Source organism: Bombina bombina, chromosome 4, assembly GCF_027579735.1.
Source record: "Bombina bombina isolate aBomBom1 chromosome 4, aBomBom1.pri, whole genome shotgun sequence".
Classification (NCBI taxonomy): domain Eukaryota; kingdom Metazoa; phylum Chordata; class Amphibia; order Anura; family Bombinatoridae; genus Bombina; species Bombina bombina.
The window spans coordinates 925,503,723-925,527,192 of record NC_069502.1 but is presented as its reverse complement, the minus strand read 5'-3'; the positions used below and the strand labels follow the sequence as shown (position 1 = coordinate 925,527,192).

The following is a 23,470-nucleotide window of genomic DNA, read 5'->3' as shown; positions in this document are numbered from 1 at the left end:
TTAAATCTCAATAAAAATATTTACAAAAATGAAAAGACAAGCTTTCGAGAGTTTCCTCTCTGATCAGTCCTTAGGAAGAGAGGAAACTCTTGAAAACTTGTCTTTTGCTATCAAATGTAAGTCCAAAAAGAAAAATGGTATTACTGCATACTGCAATACTCTTGTTAGTTTGAGATATATAAAAGCTAAAAGAGGCTGCTCCTAGGTGGTAATTCGCCATAGAACAAGCTATTGAGCTGTTGTTTGTTCCTGGTAGAGCGCTTCTCTCTATATGCATTTGTATTATGACCCTGGGGAGATCTCCCTGGGGGTAATGGGGGAAATAAGATGTGGACTCCTTGCCCAATGAAGTTTAGAGTAGTGGCTGCACCTCCCTGACAAGGCCCATAAGAGGCCGAAATTATCATGTGTGGTTGTCATGTTCATAGTTCAGAGAAGAATTGCCTGGTATTTCGGGGCTAGACTGACCTTGTTAGGTGGGATCAGACTGATATTCTTCAGGAAAGTTCTCCCCTGTGAAAAGCACACAGAAGAGGCTGCTCCTAGTGGTAACTCGCCATAGAACAAGCTACTGAGCTGTTATTCGTTCCTGGTAAAGCGCTTCTCTCTTTGTATGTATATATGCCAGGGTGTCCAACCTAATCGCACAAATAAATCCAAATATGTACCAATAAAAGAAAGGGGTTTACTACCCCAAAATATCACATTAAATTGTTTTTCATTCACAAGACCAGCAAGTGACACCTTATTAACACACACACACATACATAATTATTTATTTACATATATACTTACCCACACATATATATATATATATATATATATATATATATACACACAGATTCTAATAGCAAAGCATGAACTAAAGATAGCTGGTCTTTATTTCCCTCTATAAATGTTACATAGTATAGTGTGTCTTCACTACAGTAAACATTTGCAGCAGTGTGACAGACTCTATCTTGTGTTACCATGTGGAGTAAAGGTTCTTAAATGTTTCCTACACAGGGAGTGCTCTAAAGTGTGTAGCGGCTGGTTGCTTACAAGCAGATGTGTTTGCTTGCTCTGTCTGAAAGATAAACTACATCTGCTATGCAACAGCACATAACAGGGGCACACGCTCCCCTAGGAACACTTTATCCTTCTCTCTAGTTCCATAAAAAGAAAAATTAAACTAAGCTTTTTAAGTGCTTTCTAGAAAATCTATTCAGAAGGCTGCAGACCTCCCCTATGCCCTTGGCAGATGTAGATCTTATCAGAGGTGTGTTAGAGGACCTAACAGATGTGGCATGAACACTGTTGCTTTCACTAGGCCATTACAGTAACTAATATCTATGCAATTACAATAGCAAAAATGTTGATTAAGAGGTCTAACAAGTCGAACTTGTAACTGATTAAGAAGACCACCCTCTGACATCTTGTAAACTCAGTTATCATCTGTGGTCTATGAAGTCAAATCTTTTATTAAGCACCATTTTATCTTCTTAATACCTAATATTATTGTCAGTGTTCAGCTCAGAGGAGCTTCATATGTAGAAGAATAAAGTCGTATTTCTCATTCGCTAAGGTTTGAATGTACCAAATTTTGTTATAGTTATTTTCATTCTGGCTGTGTTAAAGGGATATAAAGGCGCATTAATAGAATAGCGTAATATGCTATAGCAATTTATAAGCTCCATTTAAGGGACGTCGACATGAAAAGACAAATAAATGTGTAAAATGATCCTGCTCTTATGTGTTCTAGCATTTTATTGCTTGCATTTAACTATGTGTTTAACCGTACAAGAGGTAAAAGTCAGATCCAGTGCAGCGATGCACTACTGGGACCGCCCTGAATACATCTAGCGAGTTAATAACAAGAGGCATATTTGTGTAACCACCAATCACCAGCCTATAGTGCACTCCTACAAATGCGACCTGCATTTAATACTGCATATTCTATTGCGAGACAGCAGGGCTTGTCTATCATCTCAAACAAATTAGTAAAACATGATTTGACTTAAAAGGGCATTCCAACCAAAAGTTGAACCAGCATTTTAAACACAACACTTGCTCAAAGAGCAAAGGTCTTTGTACCATCTGGTAATCACTCAATATGTTATTTGCTGACATGATACAAGCCCCACTTGCACTCTGAGCAGCTGCAATATTTAAAATGCTGGTGCACTGAGAATATCTAGCTACAACACTAAAACAGTGATAACTTTTACTAGGAGCATTTTGTCCATACATGTATATTTCAAATATGTTTCTATTCAAAGATGTAATTCATCTATGTGCATTTAAATTTTGAGCAGAAAGTCCCTTTAAGGGCTCTGCTTCTTAAAGGGACAGTCTACACCATAATTTTTAGTTGAAAATATTTTCTATTGACTTTTGAATGTTATTACATACAGCATCTTAAATAACAGTTAGAAACATAAAAACAAAAAATACAAATACAATAACATTGCAGCCTTCAAGTGATTGAATATGTGAGTTTTCCACACAAGACAAGAGTAATTTTCAGTATACATAATATATGGTTCCCACTGTTGTATAAACTTATCCCTGGTATTAAGGAGCTCTGCCGAGGCGCTACTCATTGTAAAGTGATAATCTATTCTCCTTTTAATATATTCAAATGAGGGTGGATCCACCTTCCAAAATCTAGCTATGCTTACTCTCACAACCATGCAGATCAAGGCTATTAGCTTGTGATGTCTTTTCACTTTATTATCTGGAGGAAAATGAAGCAAAGCCTGCTCAGGGGTAAGTGTGATATTAGTTTAGATACCTTGAAGTCTGATTCCAAATCTCTGTAACCGTTCCACAATGCCACCACATGTGTAAGTATGTCCCTTCCTCCCCACAACCCCTGTAGCACAAGTGGGGCCTGCTGTCCTGTGTATTGGCAAATCTTGTGGGATATATGTACCATTTATAGAGTACTTTAATATAGTTTTCCTTCAACATGGCATTTGGAGAAAACGATAGACCTCTATTAATGTTTGATACCCAGTTATCTATTGTCCATGTCCTGCCCAAATCCTGTTCCCATTTAGTCATTATTACACTCTTGTCCCTATTTGAGCCACCATTAATAGCCGGATAGAGCAATGCTATCAGTCCCCTCCTAACCTCCTTCGATAAACATAGTGATTCTAATATAGTATTGTTTGGAGGCTTATCTAATCCCATTATCTCTCGAACTCTGGATTTAAGTTGTAAGTAGTGGAACCACTCATTTTGCCCGGGTGTGCCTAGCTCTGCATATTGAGAGAAGTATAATAGGTCGCTATTAACATAAACATCTGCTATTCGGTAGAGGCCTTTTACACCAGAATTTTTATTGTTTTAAAAGATACATAATCCCTTTATTACCCATTCCCCAGTTTTGCATAACCAACCCAGTTATATTAATATACTTTTAACCTCTGTGATTCTCTTGTATCTAAGCCTCTGCAAACTTCCCCTTTATTTCAGTTCTTTTGACAGACTTGCAGTTTAGCCAATCAGTGCCTGCTCCCAGATAACTTCACATGCACAAGCACAGTGTTATCTATATGAAATACATGAACTAACACCATCTAGTGGTGAAAAACTGTTAAAATGCATTCTGAAAAGAGGTGGCCTTCAAGGTCTAAGAAATTAGCATATGAACCTCCTAGGTTAAGCTTTCAACTAAGAATACCAAGAGAACAAAGCAATATTGGTGATAAAAGTAAATTGGAAAATTGTTTAAAATTACATGCTCTATCTGAATCATGAAAGTTTATTTTGACCTAGACTGTCCCTTTAACTTGTGGTCAAAAAGGGTTAAACACATAAAGGGACACTTTAGTGGAAAAATACAGGTTGTAATTAACTAGAGCAAGTCATTCTGTAAACAAATCTCTCCACTACAATGCCCCTTTAAATTGGGCTCTGGAATACAAAACTAGTCAGGAGGTAAACATAGCCGCTCAGACAAACAAAAAGACATATGTGCATAGTAGCCAATCACTGCCTGCATACATTTCAGCCACAGCAGTGTATTACCACCCCAGAGATCATTTTAACTGTACGTTTAACCCCTTTGTGGTAGATTACAATAGTAATGAAATGCACATTAGAGGATTTTATTATTGTTAATTTATGTCCCTTTAAAATCAATTAATGTTTTAGTATTAAGTAAACAGGAACGCCTCTTTATTTATCTATTTACTATTTATTGCTGTAAACAATAACGTTTACGACAGTGGTTAACTGCATTCATCATTTCAACGTTCTTAATGTTGAGAATACAATTATAAGAGGAGAACCAAAGTGTTGACTGCTAAAAAAAACATAGAACACGACACAAATCAAATTTAATGCTAGTAAAACAAATCCAGAATAGTCTATGAACATCATTAACACAACATCTGCTAGTGCACATAAAATAACTCATTGGTAGTTTGACAAAGTTAGAGTTGAATTGTTCAAAGTAACTGTCTCTAGTTAGGTTATGGGAAATGTATTCCAATGGTAGATCCACTTTAAAGGTCATTCTCAGGTTAAAGGGACACTGTACCCAATTTTTTTCTTTTGTAAGTCAGAAAGAGCATGCGATTTTAAGCAACTTTCTAATTTACTCCTATTATCAATTTTTCTTCGTTCTCTTGCTATCATTATTTGAAAAAGAAGGCATCTAAGCTTTTTTTTGGTTTCAGTACTCTGGACAGCACTTTTTTATTGGTGGATGAATTTATCCACCAATCAGCAAGGACAACCCAGGTTGTTCACCAAAAATGGGCCGGCATCTAAACTTACATTCTTGCATTTCAAATAAAGATACCAAGAGAATGAAGAAAATTTGATAATAGGAGTAAATTAGAAAGTTGCTTAAAATTTCATGCTCAATCTGAATCACGAAAGAAATTTTTGGGTACAGTGTCCCTTTAAGAATGACGCCCTCTGTTTTTCAATTAAAGAAATATTAAAGGGATATGAAACCCAAAAATGTTCTTTTGTGAGTTAGACAGAACATACCATTTTAAAAAAAGTTTCCAATTGACTGCTATCAAATTTGCTTTGTTCCTATGATATTCTGTTTTGAAGAGATACCTAGGTAGGCATCTGGAGCACTACATGACAGGATATAATGCTGCCATCTAGTGCTCTTGCAAATGCATATCAGTCTTGCAAAACTACTGCCATATAGCGCTCTATAAATTGGCCGGCTCCTAAGCATACGTCCGTGCTTTTCAACAAAAGATACCAAGAGAACAAAGAAAATTGATTATAGAACTACATTAGAAAGTTGTTTAAAATTCTATGCTCTATCTGAATCATAAAAGAAAAAATGTTGTGTTTCATATCCCTTTAAACAGTAAATAAATAAATGATAGATATGAATTCAAAGCAAAGATTAGCCTGAGAATATTAAATAGATATATTTTTAAAGTATATTAGTTATATTGAATATTTAAGAGTAAAGGTTTAGCTTCATAAAGCACTTTAGTTTATATAAAGCATTGGCTTTCAAATCTGTCCTAAGGCCACCCCAACAAGACAGGATTTCAGGATAACCTTGGATGAGAGCAGGTAAAATAACAATGTTTAGTTACATGCTTATTATTTCACCTGTGTTCAGAAATCCTCAAAATGTAGCCTGCTAGGGAGGCCTGAGGACAGGTTTAAAAACCAGTGCTATAAAGTAATGGGTACCACCATCTTGGAACCTAGGTTTTCCCCTTATCTAGCTTCTATTGAGGACAATTAGAGACAGAAATAAAATAGACAATACAATAGAGCTTATAACAAAGGCTGTGTGGAGTATATGATCTCTCTAATATGGTTTCCAGCTGTCTCATTTGTACATTTTCTTTAATTTGCTATTTTATATCTGTTCCTAATTTTCCTCAGTAGAAGAGATAGATAAGGGGGAAACAAAGGTTCCAACATGGTGGCAGCCATTACCTCATAGCAACTTGATGAAACTGAGAAAACCAACAGTGTTCAGAGTTATATTACAGAAAAAAAGGTGACAAAATAAAAAATAAAAACATTGCATTTTTTACTACACATAAAATATACTATATTACAACCTCAAACTATTTAATGTCCCTTTCAATAATAATACTGGACATTTATCAATGCCACAGATGTTAGCTGCAAAATACTTTTACTTAAAAAATGTGGTTTAGAAATAAATAATTATCATTTACACACCATAAATGATAATTTACTTCTATTACCAAATGTACTTTTTTGAAGAGATATCTAGATAGGTAGCATGCACATGCCTAATTAAAGAAAAGCAGTTTTTTTCACACTTTTTTTAATTGGCATCCTAAGTTACTATGACAACACAGGCCTAATGAGGACATACTTTTTAACCCTTTAGGTGATTTGATTTTACAATTCATATATCTTTGATTCAAGCGGTTCTGGAGACAAAAAACACATTTACTTTAAATCAGAAAAATTATATACAGTATATGACAGGATTTTTTTTTCTATTTATATACAACAACAAAAATAGGAAATATTTGTGCGTTTAATGATGACTTATAAACCAGGGTTTTTTTTTTTGGTTGTTGACTAATATATTTTTAATAGTTTGATGCTATGATTTGGAAACTCTTTTTCTGTTTTATAATGACATGAGTCACATAAAGTTTAAAAGGATATGAAACCCCAAAATTTTCTTTTGTGATTCAGACAGCGCATACCATTTTAAAAAAAGTTTCCAATTTACTTCAATTATTAAATTTACTTTGTTGAAGAGATATCTAGATAGATAATGTGCACATGCCTGAAGCACTACATGACAGGAAATAGTGCTGATTTTCAACAAAGGATAACAAGAAAATAAAGAAAATATGATAACAGAAATAAATTGGAAAGTTGTTTAAAATGGTATGCTCTATCTGAATCATGAAAGAAAAATTGTGGGGTTTATGTCCCTTTAGTAGCTCAAGAATGACACCCACTCCAGAAGGATGAGCTATTTAGTTACAAAGAGTCAAGACAAACAAGATGGGGAAATCCCTTCCTATTGAAAAAAGGCAAAATGCGTAGCGGTAATCTGACGCCTCTAAACATTCGTAGTTTGGGAGCCAGGAACCCTGAGATCGGTCTTATTTGATTAATTTTTTTACAGTTTTTGCTTTCAACAAGGACTACACACACTTTTTCTGGAACAGCATAGGATCAAGAAATTGGTTTCCTCTTGATGTATTTCCAATAACCTGATATAGTAGATGCAGTATATGAAATGTATTGCTCCTTTAGGCTAATTTTGTATATGAAATAGCTGCATTTGCTAGTTAAAAACATAACACATTTGAAAAGGCTGAGCTTGTAGGGAGTTCAGACTCCTTTATTTATTTTTTCTTTCTCTGTATTCACAATGACCTCCTTATTTGATCACTGTCTGGTTACACAATTGAAAATTGACATTTTAGTACAATATCTCACACCCTCACTGAGAGTGTAAATTCTTCTGCAGCTTCACATTTTCATACCTTTAAAGTGTCAGTAAACGATAGCGCTAGACATTGCACATATACTCTTAGTATGTCTATTTCATTACGAATAATCCTTTTTTTTTTTTAAACGTTATATATTAAGATATAAGATGTTTTACTTATCTGTTGTAACCGTTGATAAAGCCTTTATTCTCCGCCCAGCCATCCGCAGCAGCTATGGGAGTTATTATTTTTCGCTAAGTCAATCCCATGGGCCGGTCTAAAACAACCCCCGTTCCTCCCATTAACGCTCGTTCTCAATCTTTTTTTTTTTTACCTGTCGATCAGCACCGCGCATGCGCAATTTAAAATTTCGGCAACACAAGGCTAAATACAAGATCGCTATTGACGTCGGACGGATACTGCCCCTGTCAATCAAAGAACGCGCGTCCCTGACAGTAAAAAAACGGCGCGGACGATATACAGGGGATTGGAAGCAATCAAGCGGTGATGCAAATAACATTTTAAAACACAACGTGTTAGGCGGACTTCGTTGCCGTATGAGATGTTATGTTTGTGAAACATTTACTATTAGTCATACACATTGAATTTTAATAAATTTATGTTTTTTGACATTTTTGACATGCAGCATTTATAAATATATAAAGAAAATTCTTAGGTTTACTGTCCCTTTAATATAGCCAATACTTAAGTACTGAAACTTTCTGTATAGGTGGGGATACAACAGGCAACAGTAGCTATTTCGAATGATAAAATAAAGGTAAATAAACTACTTGTTAACAATTTAATACACTCAAACAGGTAAAATGGATCATTGAGAACACATTAAAGGGGAGAAAATGTTAAAGTATGTCGTCACTTTAGGGCATATTAGTTTTTAACTCAAGTAACTGTATTAAAGGGGTATCTTTTTTTTGAAAAGCAGAGACGTAAGCTCTGGAGCATGCACGTCTGGCACACTATATGGCAGCAGTTTTGCTGGAATGTTCTGCATTTGCAAGAGCACTAGATAGCAGCACTATTTCCTGCCATATAGTGCTCTAGACATCTACTTACGTATCTCTTCAACAAATTACAATGGGAACGAAGATAATTTGATAATAGAAGTACATTTTTTTAAATTCTATATTCTCTATCACAAAATATTGTTTTTGGGTTTCATATCCCCTTTGTCCTATCTTTTGTTTTCTAGTTGCTATAATCATTTTGGCACTAAAAGAATGAGCTCAAAAGCCAAGGACGAGTTTTGTTCCGGTTTACAGTTTCTACTAAGAAAGTCTTCAGGACTTCTGAAGTGACTTAAAGGGACACTCAAGTCAAAATAAACTTTTATGATTCAGAAAGAACACGCAGTTTTAAGACACTTTCCAATTTACTTCCATTATCAAATTTTGAACAGTCGTTTTATATTCAAACTTTTTGGGGAACAAAATCCTACTGAGCACGTGAACAAGCTCACAGGGTATATGTATACTAGTCTGTGATTGGCTGATGTCTGTCACTTGATACAGGGGGCCGGAAAATGAGAGAAAAAAATGATTTGACAAAAAAAAAAAATCTAATGCTTATTTGAAATTTAGAGTGGGTGTTATTGAATTGTCTTTATTACTCACTTGTTAATTATGCAATTCTACTGCATTGAGTGATCCTTTAAACTATTGTATAAGTATTGTATATGGGATTGTCTTATTGTATTATTCACCAGAGCTCTGAAATTCTTCTGTTGGTATAATGTCTGTCTAAACAAATAATAATTTGAAAAAAAACTTCTTTAAAAAAAATATCTTAATACATTGATAAATAAACAGAGTGTAATTTTATTGGCACGTATATAAAGTTTTTTTTATTGGCAAGTATATAAAGTTTTATCATTTTACGTTTTATACTGAGATAAAGGATAGCATCAGTGGATATCTAACTGAAATATGAAATGAAGTATTACTAATGATATTATCAGTAAAACTGTATGCTAGCTAGTTATTTTATCAAAATGAAATCACTGCTGTGATTTGTTAGGTTGTACCGCAGGCAGGACACAAGGAAAAAGGTGATTCAATATCCTGGGTTAGGGTCACATGTCTGCAATATACTCCAGCTGTGACCACACATGATAATTGCAAGTGAAAGGTTCTCAACATATTCAGCTAACTAGCTCATTTTAAATAAAATACACTGTTTATTTTATAATGACCACACAAAAAAGAAAAGTTTAAGGGACATTAAATACTAAATAAATGCTAATTATAATGAAGCATTCCAAGAAAAGATTAGTCTCAGAATAACATGTAGATGTATTTTTTTTTAAGTTTCATTAGCTGTTTCAGACATCCCAACCTGCAAAAACTAATTTCAGGGAGGTGGCTTCACCCGCTACTGCGCCGCCACCCCCCTCCAAGTTATATATTGGACACCTTGAAACCCTTAATAAGATAGAGACTTATCATTAAAGTAGCTTCCCACTAAAGTAAACAAAAAAGTAGCTTTATTGCACAACCACATACAACAAACCTATGTTTCGCAGATCATACGTTTGTTGAATGCTTAAATATTATACAATATGACGTTTAATTAAGTGTAGTAAATAAGGTAGTATTTGTGTTTTAATTTTATTAGAATCAGTGGGGGCTTTTTGGTTACTGATGCATGCTTTGAGGGTTCTATAATGTCCCAGCAACTAAAGGCATTCCTTAAAGAAATACATTTCCGGATTTGGGCCACATTGGATCATGGTACTTGGAGTTTCAGGGAGATTGCATTCCATTTGCTGGCATCAGGGAGTCACTTCAGGGAGAGTTGGGATGTCTGCTGTTTAAATATTGACAAAATAAGAGTAAAGTTATAGGGCTCCATGTACGAATCAGCGAGAGCTGCTCCAGAGCCCTTGTGGGTCAGGTTTGCATATACGAGCCTGCTTCACGCAATGTAAGAAGCAGCGGTCATTAGGTCACCTCAGAGGTGGGGGAGAGAAATCACAGAGAGCTCCCTCGCTCTTAGTGATTGACAGTCCCTTCAATTGCGCAAATGAAGGGGCGGGCATTACAAACTCATCAACTTGCGAAGCTGTATATGGGCAGCGGATCTGTTGAGCCCTATTCTTTTGATAAAAGAAGTAAACTGAAGATTCTCACACTAGAAATAAAAAAATATATATATCTTTTCAATACATACGTATAATTCATATTTTTATTTTAATTATAGCTCAGGGGCTACTGGAAAAAAGTCAGTTCTAGTATTAAAAGACTTTTCCACACATTAAAAGTAAATTGTGTTGGTAGGCCGTTCTATAATTTTATAATCTACTGGTTTTATATATAACTACCGTATATAAATATATACGTTTGGGCATCCATAGAAATTGTTATCCATGACCATATGAGCAGCTGGAGAGAGTTCCATACTGTACACCTAAGCTGCATATTATTTAAAAAATTATAGCTAAATCATTATATCAGGAATGCCAGTAACGATAGGGAGTTATCTTTGTGTATAGTTTAATAAGTATTTGGTATCCACCATTCTTAATTTCAAATGTAATAGAACAGAAACATCACTTTTGATTTATGACTTCTTATATTACTTTAAACAGTAAAACAACTGAGAATGGCACAAACAAAAATATTGGTACTCTAAACCTAACATTTCATAGCACAGACTTTGAAGACAATAACTACAATCAAGCGCTTTCTGTAGCTCTGAATAAGATTTGTACACTTTTCGTCTGGTATTTTGGCTCGCTCTTGAGCAAACTGCTCCATTATTCTCAGGTTTGATGGGTGCCTTTTTCCAACTTCAAGTTTCAACTCCTTCCACAGATGTTCGATGGGATTCAGATCTGACTCATAGGAGACCATTTTGGAACAGTCCAATGCTTTCTTCTCATCCATTCTTGGGTGCTATTTGAGGTATGGTTCGGGTCATTATCCTGCTGGATAATGCAGGACCTTGAGACACAGTTTTCTGACACAGGTCAGTGTGTTTTGCTCTAGAATTCCTTGATAGTCTTCTTGTCCTACACAGATTCTAGGCACCTAGTGCCAGAGGCAGCAAAACAACGTCACTGAGCCTCCTCCATGTTTCATGGTAAGGATGGTGTTCTTTTCTTTTAAATTTTGTTTTGGAGTTGCTGTGGTTTGGCAAAAAGCTCAATTTTTGTTTTGTCTGCCAAAGGAAATTCTCCCAAAAGGACTGTGGATGTCAGCGTGCATTTTGGCAAACTCCAGTCAGGCTTTTTTGTCTCATCTTATACATTGGTCTTCCTAGGTTTTCTACCATGAAGCCCATTTTCATTCAGACAGCAATGGATGGTGTGACTTGAAACTGTTGCAGCTTGAGCTTCAACATCAGTTTGGTTTGGTTTTGAAATTGTTCTTGGTTCTTTCTCCACCATTCAAAACAATCTCTCATCATTCTTGGCTCAATTTTCCTCCTCCAGGGTTGTTGGTTACAGCCGTGCCTTAAACTTCTTAATAATATAGGCAACAGTGCTCACAGGAACATCAAGCTCCTTAGAGATTGTCTTGCAGTCTTTATGTTGACAATAACCTCCTTCCGCGACAGGATGGCAAATCATCGCCACGCTATTCGTGAAGCCCTGAAAGATGGTGACTCGGACCAACCGGTGGCACGTCACTGTGCAAACTTTAAACACCCGGTGTCAAGCATCAGATCAATGCTGATTGATCATATCCCACCAAATCCAAGAGGTGGTGATAGGGGAAAAAAATTACTCCAATGTGAGAGCAGGTGGATACATAAATTGGGAACTATGACCCCAAAGGGACTCAATACTACTTTGGATTTTAGCCCTTTCTATTAATGCTTACGTTAATGACCACATAAGAGCTTGGGTCTGTGGAAGTTTCACTGTCTGGTTACTACCATACTCCTATGGGTTTGATGGATAGATAGATTGAGTAGCAGCATTGATTTATTGGTGCACATTCTATTATGTTCACTAACTATTTGAGGCAGTTTCTATTTAATAATCATATGACTATGAATTTCCTCTGTATATACTTTTGTCATAGTTTTCTGGTCCATTTTAACATTGCATCTGCGGCTGTGATATATCTTTCAGATTTATATTCCTATTACATAACAGACTTAAGTGAAGTGACTTTGTATTTGTATTATGTTTGTTGTGTGGTATGAAAATCTGATAAGATAACACATCCTTACTGCCTCCGCCGTAGCCACATACCATGGGACACCCAGAGCGGCTCTTGCCTGATTAGGTGGCTGGTTTACGTTGGTTGCCCATAGCAACCGCTGCGCTTCAAGAAACTTTGTTGTTCTGAACATGCACAGATTGTTCCCTGGTGATCTCTTGGTATCTGGCTCATTCGTCGACGTAATGCCTTGGACGTTGTCATGACAACGCCGTGCTATGCGTCATCACGCTAGGCACGGCTAGCGTGTCAGCGTGACGCAGGGATTAGGTGATTGAACGAGTATGCAATAGGAATGGCGGTAAAGGCTAAGTGGGGATATTCTCTATTCTCTATTTAAGGGGGTTTGTTTTAAATGTATGTTAACTGATCCGGGGTGCTTGGGTGCACTCTGTCCTTGTACTTTTTGTTGTATAACATTGACAAAGGCACAATGCAGTGCCGAAACGTTTGTTTTTTAAACTGATGTAATAAATTCTAGTTTTACTGCAAAGACCAGTGAGCTGCCTGCTTTTTGGAGAGTATATATATATATAAACACATACACCATAATCCTCTCTCACAAATAATAAAATAATGGATCTATTTAAGTCCCCATCTAAATAAACTCTGAAAAAGCATCAAACAGAGCAAAACAATTTTCTGCCGGAAGCTCGTAACTATATGAGATATCAGGAATGCAATGACATGGTTACCGTATAAAACTCTGTCCTGTAAAATAAAAAAAGAAAACAACAACAAAAGACATATAGCTTTTGACAAGACTAAAACGTGTCCTCTGGCACACAAAAACCACATATCACTCACAAAGGCACAGACTGTGTAACCTTTATTTGACTTTTTCACAAGAATGAAAAGCTTAGCCGAATTTTAACACATGGATGAATGTCACAAAAAAGCATTGCATGACGATGGTGTTGTAGACAAAAGTGATAGAAAAACAAAATATAACGTAGGAAGTTATTAACCTTCATTGTCAACAATGCAATTTATGTATGTGGCATTAGATTTCATTCTTTAATGGACATTAAATACTGAGGGCTAGATTTATTAAGCCCCTACGGCAGCAAGTTCTCTCAAGAACTTGCTCGCTGTCATTTATCAAGCAGCGGTCACCAGACCGCTGCTTCCTGAGCCTCTTCGCCACCTCTAATCTGGCGAAATTCAATCTCCTCGTTCTAGTCAGACCGAGGAGATTGACAGCTCCTGCCCGCGCTTGATTGGCTGTGTGCGGGCAGGGGGCGGGATTGCACGCGAGCGCAAAATTGCGCTCGTGTGCAATGCCGAATACCTGCGGGTATTTTCGCCCTGCCACAGGCGAGCTGAGGCGTACAGGGGCGCGTATACGCGCCCCTGTATGCCTCAACTTTAATAAATCTAGCCCTAAATACATTTTATAAGTTTAGTATTGAGGTTATTCCCTGCCACCATTTTTAAATCTATCTTTCACTACTTTCCAGTGCTGATGTGTTTGCACATGTGCAGTGTAACTTAGGTTCCATAATGGCAGCAGTCATGATTAAAGGGATACAAAACCCAAACATTTTCTTTTGTGATTCAGACAGAGCTTGCCATTTTAAAATGATTTCCAATTTACTAATATAATCAAATGTGCTTCGTTCCCATGATATTCTGTGTTGAAGAGATACCTAGGTAGGCATCTTAAGTACTACATGTCAGGAAATAGTGCTGCCATCTAGTGCTCTTGCAAATAGATAACATTCTTCCAAAACTGCTGCCATAAAGTGCTCCAGAAATGAGCTGGCTCCCAAGCATACATCCCTGCTTTTCAACAAAAGATACCAAGAGAACAAAGAACAATTGATAATAGAAGTAAATTAGAAAGTTATTTAAAACTGCATGGTGAGTTATGGGAAAAAAGGGCAGTGCATGACATATAGTTAGTGTTTAATGTCCCTTTAAAGGGGCATGAAACACTAAAGAAACACTAGATAGAATGATAAGTTCAGTGCAAAAAATAGCCTGAGAATAATATCCAGATGTAGTTTTACATTAGTTATTTAAATATTAAAACAAACATGTGAAACGTTTTCATGTTCATAAAACAATGGGCTATGCCATGTTGTAACTTATGTTTCCTTCTTTGCTGAGGCCAATTAGAAACCACTATAAATGGGTCACTAGTGAGCAACCAATGACGTTGTGGAATAAAGCTGTGTTGAGTCTGTACTTTCACTTTTAATAGGAATTGGAAAACCTACAGTTTTGCTTTTAATTTAATTAAATTAGACGAATACAGGACAAAATAAATAATGAGAGTATATTGCAAAGTGTTTTACTACATATAATTAAACATTTTATATTATAATCTCATAATGTTTTATGTCCCTTTAAAATGTTATTCTAAATCTACAGCTATAAGTTTTATGATAAACATTGCTTTTCAAACGCTTAGAACGTTTGAACAAATGATATATTTTTGCTGAAATTTGGCAGGTTTGGTTGTTATAAAACTCACTATACATATTGAATATTCATGAAATTCAACATTTTTCTACCATGATTCAAATAGAGCATACAAATTTTAAACAAGTTTTCAATTTATTTCTATCCCCAAACTTGCTTCATTCCTTTGGTATTCTTTGTTGAAAAGCAGGTAGGTGGGTTCAGGAGTGTGCACATGTCTGGAGCACTATATTGCAGCAGTTTTGCAAGAATATTTTTAATAATGTTATAAAATTGCAATAGCACTAGATGGCAGCAGTGTTTGCTGCCATAAAGTGCTCCATACACGTGCACGGTACCTACCTAGATATGTTCTTTAACAAAGAAAACCATGTGAATGAAGCAACCAGTATCTATAAGTTGTGCAACCTATAAATTCTGATATTGGTTGCAATCTTTATGGGTTTAGAAGGATCTACTTCTATTTTCTTGCTTGAATATCTAGCACAAGGTAATGTTGTATTTGTTTCTACTACAATTGAGCAAATTTGATAACATAAATAAATTGGAAACTTTTTTTGAAACGCTACGGCCTGTCAAAGTTATAAAATAAAAAAATAAGGTTTCATGCCCCTTTAATCTTCAGTTAAATATTATATGATTGCAATAAACTAGTCCATCTAGATCATCTCCAAAAATGTTCTAACTTGATTTATATATATAGATGTCACATTGATATTTAAAATCTAGCTTATAGCTTTGGGTATCGGACTGATACAAGTGAGAGGTGGAACATCCAAAATCAGATTCAGCCATCTTGGATTATAGAACCTATAAAAGGCTATAATTACACTAAAGTTAACACACTTCACTTCTATCTGTGATGGACCATAAGTGTATTTTTCTATGTGATGTTATTACAAAATGGAATACTACTAAAGAGACCAATGAATATCTCAGGTTCAAATTCCACTCAAGAAAAGTAGCATCTTTGTTTTTAATTTTTCTAGCCATGTTGCACCGCCTAAATTAAACTTACAAAGAGATTTACAATTCATTATTGTGCATGGTTAAAGGAGAAATACATAAATAGAAAGAAAATTTGCATAGATAGTTTACTTATGAATACATTTAACCTGTGTCTATGGTTGACTGTCTATATATCTGTGTAACATCGTTATGAGATGTAAAAATGAATTTCCTTACTAAGAATCTAGATGGCTTAGCAAATAAAGTACCTGAGCGATAGGTTGAAATTCAAAGGTTCAAATCACAATGTAGGAAATAATAAACAAATATTAGACTTCATACAAAGATATGTACATCTAATCTACTTTGTTTATGTGGTATATTTATTGAAACTCCATAATTCAAGTAATCATAACTGTATTGAAAGATAAAAAAGACGTATTTACAATAAAAAGTACATTGTTGCGTATGTAAAGAACATTGGAATGTGAACAATTCATAACTCCTGTTGGGTTAACACGTGAGTATACGTATTAAAATTTTTTGCTCTCTCCATTGACTTCTATGGGGAGAATATGTTAATGCGGTGCGGTCACTATATTTGGTTAGCGCCCGTCGGGTTTCAACTTATAATATGTGCACTACCCGATTTGTGCAAAAAAGCCTCCATCTAGCAATGTGTATGCTTGAGCGGGAGCACTAAATATCGATCCACTCTTAATCAAGCCCAAAATAGGTATTTGCCCTAAATGGTATGGGTGCATACTCCAGTAAGTCTGCTTATTTAATATAGTTTGTTTTTAGAAAGAAGCAACATATTTTTGTATTATGAATTAATATTAACAATACTAGTAATGGTCATTTGTATCTTGAAAGAAAATGTTTTATGATATCACTTACTTGTTTTGCACTGACAGGTGCGGCACCCATTTTGGTCTAATCGGAATCCATAACTACAGTCTTTTTCTGTGAGCGAACAGTTTGTTAACACATCGCACATTGGTGGAGCCATTGTGATGTATGTAGGTTCTGTAAAAAAAACAAAAAAAACATGTAAGTTTGTTATCCTGATGTATTTTCTTGTCACAAAATATTCTATTTAAAGCAAAGCGGGGTTTTTTTTCTACATTTTTTAATTGGCATCCTAAGTTACTATGACAACACAGGCCTAATGAGGGCACTCTTTTTAACCCTTTAGGTCATTTGATTTTACAATTCATATATCAATGAATCAATAACAAGCCGTTCAGTGTGGGTACATGAGCAGACGAAAAACACATTTATTTTACATCAGATAAAGGTTCCAATTTACTTCTATTATCAAATTTGTTTTGTTCCCACAATATTCTATGTTGAAGAGATACCTAGATTGGTGGGGAGCACTTAATGGCAGGAAACAGTGCTGTCATCTAGTGCTCTTGCAAATGGATAATATTCTTGCATAACTGCTGCCATAAAGTGCTCCACAGAAGGGCAAGCTTCCAAGCATACGCCCCTTTTCAACAAAAGATACCAAGAGAACAAAGAAAAAATGATAGTAAAAGTAAATTAGAAAGTTGTTTAAAACCGCATGCTCTATCTGAATCATAAAAGAAAAAAATGGTGTTTCATATCCATTTAACAGAGTTTATGACAAATATGCGATTACTTTAACTACAACATTTCTAGAGAAGCAAACCACATTTTAATATTTATTTATTTTCTGCTTTGGTAAATCCTTTATATAAGATATAAGACTGGTCATCTATGACAGACGGACTTCATAGGAGGGAAAGATACTTATTTAAAGGATACAGTAACTTTTTTGGATATATTAAATTCTATTATATTTTTAGAAGATGCTTTTACACAAATGAATCCTTTTTTTGTATCAAAATTGTGGAAGTATGCGCTTTTCAACCAATTCAGCTGAAATTCTAGCAATAGTATGAGAAACATAATACTTTCAATTTAGCTATAATAGTTTTAAGTGATAAATGTTTCCTGACATGAGGGACATTAAAGTCTCCCCTTTATAAACAACAGATCTGGATTGTTAGTGATATTTTAGATGGAGTTTAATTCATCAGTGGCAATGAAGTTGCTCTAGAGGTTTGAATTGTTGTCCAATCAGCACTCTCCCCTTTGGGCGCCTTTTGTTGTAGCCAGAGCACTGATTGGACAACAATTCAATTCTTTTGCTCACAGAAAAATTTACTTTTGAACTGGGCAGCAGAGCTGCAGGGAATCTCAATTTCATATCTAGATTAAAAAGTTATAGCGCATCCCAGGGCCGGACTGGGAAATCAGACCGGCCCTGGAAATTTGTATAGACCGCCCCCGCCCCGCCCCCTCGGAGTCAACCCTGCCCCTTCATATTAACCCCACCCCCTCCGTATATTTGACAACAGCTACACTTGTATGAAATTTTTTGTGAGGCTTTGAATATTGTGTTGGAACATCTTAATTTGAGGCTTTCAAACATCATATTTTAATGTGCCTCCATGCATATATGTGCAGTCATAATTTACTGCCTAGCTAAAAAAAAACATGACCTGCGTCTATATTGTCCTACAGCGAATGATAATACCTATGGCTTCTCAACACTCCCCAATCTATATCCCTTTTTCAGATATGACTCGTAGAGCTTTTATCCAAAAGGTCCCCAAGATTTATATATTTCTCACCCGTTTTTTTGGCATACCCCTGACTGGCAGTGGAACCCAAGCCAAGCAGCCACGCACCGTTCACCGCAGCTGCTCCGAGCCTCTCAATATCGAACTCCAGGTCATGTCACCAGCACATGTGCCAGAGTTTCCAGGGCACTGACGTTACAAGTATCCCCACAGAGTTATGGGAAGTGTAGTCCTAGTTCATGTTTCACGTGTGTGTGAGACAAGTGACTACTAAGTCGGAGGCGGAGCGGAGCGTGACATGAGCTCAGCTGAGGAGCACTGACTCTGAGTGTCCCGCGGGAATTATAGCAAATAGCATAAAAAATAAATATTCAGTATTCGTCCTCCGCGGGCCGCAGCCTGCACCTTACCTATGCAATATCATATTCAAAATTGCTACTCTCTACTTTAGCAGCCAGCCCAGCTAAGCTGCCAGCCGGCGGCCCACCAGGATTTTTCCTGGTATCCCAGCTGCCCAATCCGGCCCTGGCAACTTCATTACAATTGGTGAATTAAACTCTATCTAAAATATTACTAATCTGTTTTTATAAAGGGGAGCGTTTACCATCACGTTAATGCCCTCTTGTCAGGAAACATTTAACACATAAAACTATTATAGCTATATTGAAAGTATTATGTTTCTCATACTATTGCTATCATTAATTTATGAAGCAAACATTTCTGGTGAGTTGGATATATGAGTAGGGGTACAAAATGAAACTGATTCATGGTAAAAAAATACAAAAACATAAAATAGACTAAACAAAACACATTGGCCCCTATTTATCAGGATGCATATCCAGCTCTGGGGGCCGATCGCTGCAGGATCACGAGTTAGGAAGCAGCAGTACTAACCATCATGGCAGCTATTAGCTGGTGCATTAAACCACCTTGGGTACGTTCGTGCCATTGGGCTAGCACGAGAAGGGGAGCGGCATTGCACAAGCAAACTCTTATGCAATATTAAATACTGGCAGGGTATTGCTGCATTCTGTGATCACTGGTGGACAGGGTATAACGTGCACTATTATAAACAAGAAAACCATTAACGACCGGCGACGTACATGGTACGTCGCGGTAGTAAAGGAGTTAAAAATAAAATGCCCTACCAAAATACAACATTTTTATTCTAGAGCATCCTTGAATAAAACATATTAGTTAAAAAAAAAAATGTTCAAAATACAAAAATATTCAAATGTTGATTCTCATAGATTTACAGTAAAGTAATCCAGTATTTGAATGTTAATTTTGCTATTTTGAACGTACTCTTTACAAATTGAATGTTACATTTGATATAACAAAAAGTAATGTTTGTTTTACCAAAATCTTTGGCAAACATTCAACATTTAATTTGAACAGACAAACACAGCCAATGTTTGTTATTTTTAATGAACGTGAATAATCATTTGCCCAGGTCTGTGTATAATCAAGCTTAACACATGCAATATCCAGATCTTATAAGATATTTGCCTTGGAATGTAATTGGCTTTACTTTAAAATAAATGACTAAATAAATAATATAGGCAGGCAATTTATTTTATGAGATGTGCTTTGTTTGCTAGTTTTAATACAGACGTATAGGTCCTGCATAGCTATTAAAGAGAAGGTCAATTTTGACGAATAAGTGCCCGGTTTTTAATAATCCTATTAAAAACAAGGGCACTTTAATTCATCAAAATGGACATTTCAAGCGTTTTCTTCAAAAACGTACCTTTTAATCTTGAAAGCTGCTCCATCGATTCCCCCGGCCGTCGGAAGCCTCTGCTTAGGTCAGAAATGACAAATCCGGCTTCCTCCAATCACGGCGTTCCCCCCCGGGGGGATCATGGCCTGAGGGAACGCTGTGATTGGATGAAGCCGGATTCGTCATTTTGGACCCGCGAAGAGGACTTGCGACGGGTGGAGGAAGCGCTGCAGCGGCTCTCAGGATTAAAAGGTAAGTTTTTGAAGAAAACGCTTGAAATGTCAAGTTTGATGCATTAAAGTGCCCTTGTTTTTAATAGGATTATTAAAAACCGGGCAGTAATTTGTCAAAATTGACCTTCACGTTAAGATTTGGAGAACTACAGGAAAATGGACATTGTACAAATCTTTCTATCATGTCTGTGAACTGTTAAACATGTTAAAAATATTTTTGTCTTAAAAAAAAAGGGTGAAAGGAACAGTGAAGTCAAAATTAAGCTTCTTTAGTTTAGACAGAGTATGCAGTTTTAAACGACTTTCCAATTTACTTTGGTTATCAATTTTGCTTAGTTCTCTTGCTATCCTTTGCTAAAGAGTAATCTTAGGTGAGCTCGGGAGCGTGCATGTGACTTTAGCCATCTGGCTGCAGTGTTTGCAACAATGTTTATAGCAATGTTATACATAGATGCAAACACTGCTGCCATAGAATGCTAAAGACACATGCACACCCCTTAGCTCCCTCAGCCTACCTAGCCTTATTCTTCAACAAAGGATACCAAGAGAACATTATATTAGAAGCATTTTTGCTAATACATGTATTTTACAAAAATGCTTTTATGCAAAACTGAAATGGCATCCACATGGAATCCAATTTTGGCTGGAATGTCCCTTTAAAGCCTCTATGAAACAGGCTGCTATAACATATTTATAAAAGAAAAATTGAAAAAAAGATTAAAAATTAAATAAAACGAATAACGAGACAATCTAGTCAGCTCTGACATAGCGAGACACGACTGTGAGGCGAGATACTTCCCATGGACACTTGCGTCTTTTTAAATTCGCCATGCGGAGTCAAAGACAAAAAATCCGGAACGTCCTGGAACGCCCATGGCCTGTCAGTCCTTTGTTCTCCTCTGACAGAATGCCGAGTCCAAATTGATCCTTTAATGTGCTAATTATGATGTATTGGGCCATTTAACACAACTGTATATGTCTATGGCAGGAACAGTGACAGGAGATCAGCTAGAAAAGATAGGTTAAGTGAACATCAATTAATTTTAGGCATGAGCAAAATTTTGGAATTTGGCGCCGTATATACTAGTGTGAAAGTGCAACATACAAAGATCTGGATTTGCACAGATCTCTGTGGGTTACTCTTTCATATTGATATATCCAGGGCCAAAACAAAATGAATGCCACTGCCTGCAGTCATATTCAGCATTTATTTTGCAAACAAATGCCGAAATGTCGTAATTTTGCCCATGCCTAAAATTTCTTACATGATCTCGCATTAACTACAGTTAACGTCAATAGTAAAGGAAGAATCCAGAGCACTTCAGGGGTAAAAATAAAATATAACTTTTATTCAGAGTATAAACGTGCAAAAATCTAGACCAATGTCTCTTCAAAGTGAATCTAACAGGACACGCATATGATACCTAGCTCTGTCATTTTATATACTGTATAACAAAGAATCATGTCCCTTCATGTAGCCACCAATCAGCAAGCGCAACCCTGAACCAAAAATGTGCCGGCTCCTAAGCTTACATCCCTGCTTGTTTTCAAATAAAGATACCAAGAGAACAAAGAAAAATTGATAATAGGAGTAAATTAGAAAGTTGCTTAAAATTGCATGTTCTAAGTGAATCATAAAAAAAATTGGGTTTCATATTACTTTAAAGTCATCCATGCCTCAGAGAGCTGCTGGTCTCGAGAAGACAGCATCAGTCACTCGACTACTGCTGATCACTGGAACAGCAGTTCTCTGCAGCTCCGGAGTGATACTTTAACTATTTTTTTTAACCTCTTGTGGGGGGGGGGGGGGGGGTGAGTAAACTTGCTGGGTCAGTAGTGTTAAAATGACACGCTTCAATTATTTACAGCATGTAAGTATTGCACTGCAGTTTCCCTTTAATAAAGGATATAGCAGATACAGTAAAAGGTAAATATATTAATTACATTTAAAGAATTATCGAATTATCATTGCAATAGATAAACACCTACATTTAAAAATACTTGTGTGATGTAAACCATAACCATGAGAACTATTTTTAAATCTTTTTGAAGTCATCGCTCATCCTTTTGGTACAGTATATATATTCTTGTTTACATTATAAGGCCTATATCAGGCTATTTTATAATGAGATAGAACATTAAAATAGATCACATATGTTCAAAGAAAAAAAAAATATATATATATATAGCAGCTGTTAATATATGCAATTAAATAAACATCAAACAGCCATTTCCGTGTAATATAAAGTTTCTCTCAAGGGTATACCTCTCATGGTTCTCTCCAAAGGATCACTATCTATGCTAATGTTTGCAGAAATCGCTGTTTCAATGTGGAAAAGCAGATGCAGAGCTCCCTGCAGTTATTTGCATAAAGAGATCACATATGTTCTCTCTTTTTAACCCATGATAACCTTTATTTGGTAAACTAAGAGTTTATTGGAGCCTACTGGAGGATTCACTGATCAGTTTATTTTTTGTGATTCACTGAAGAAGTCTAGGGGGTAAATTTATCATGGTGTGGACAGATATGATCCGCTATAGCGAATCATGTCAGCCGCACATCAATAAATGCAGACATCGATTTATCATTGCACCAGCAGGTCTTGTAAACTGCTGGTGCAATACCGCCCCCTGCAGATTCACGGCCAATTGGCCGCTAGCAGGGGGTGTCAATCAACCCGATCGTATTCGATCAGGCTGAACGCTGTCCGCCACCTCAGAGGTGGCGGACGAGATAAGGGGCAGCGTTCTTAGGACCGCTGCTTCTTAACTTCCGCTTCAGGCGGAACTGAAGTGGAGTGGGTCAGAAGCAGCATCCGCTGCTTCATAAATCGACCCCCAAATGAGTACAAACCAAAATGACCTACCAATAAAGGTGTTCCAGGTGTCTTCCACAAAAATACTGAGATGACACAATAGCCTC

General features: G+C 36.3%; 1 protein-coding gene across 3 annotated transcripts in view; it reads right to left on the bottom strand.

Moving 5' to 3' along the window:
- Positions 1-23,470, bottom strand: part of CRIM1 (cysteine rich transmembrane BMP regulator 1) — a 1,124,265-nt gene that overhangs the window by 266,816 nt on the left and 833,979 nt on the right. For all 3 annotated transcript variants that reach the window (XM_053711878.1, XM_053711879.1, XM_053711880.1), the window contains one exon: positions 16,877-17,005. In XM_053711878.1, coding sequence (XP_053567853.1) covers positions 16,877-17,005 — 129 coding nt within the window. The remainder of the gene's footprint in view (positions 1-16,876; positions 17,006-23,470) is intronic.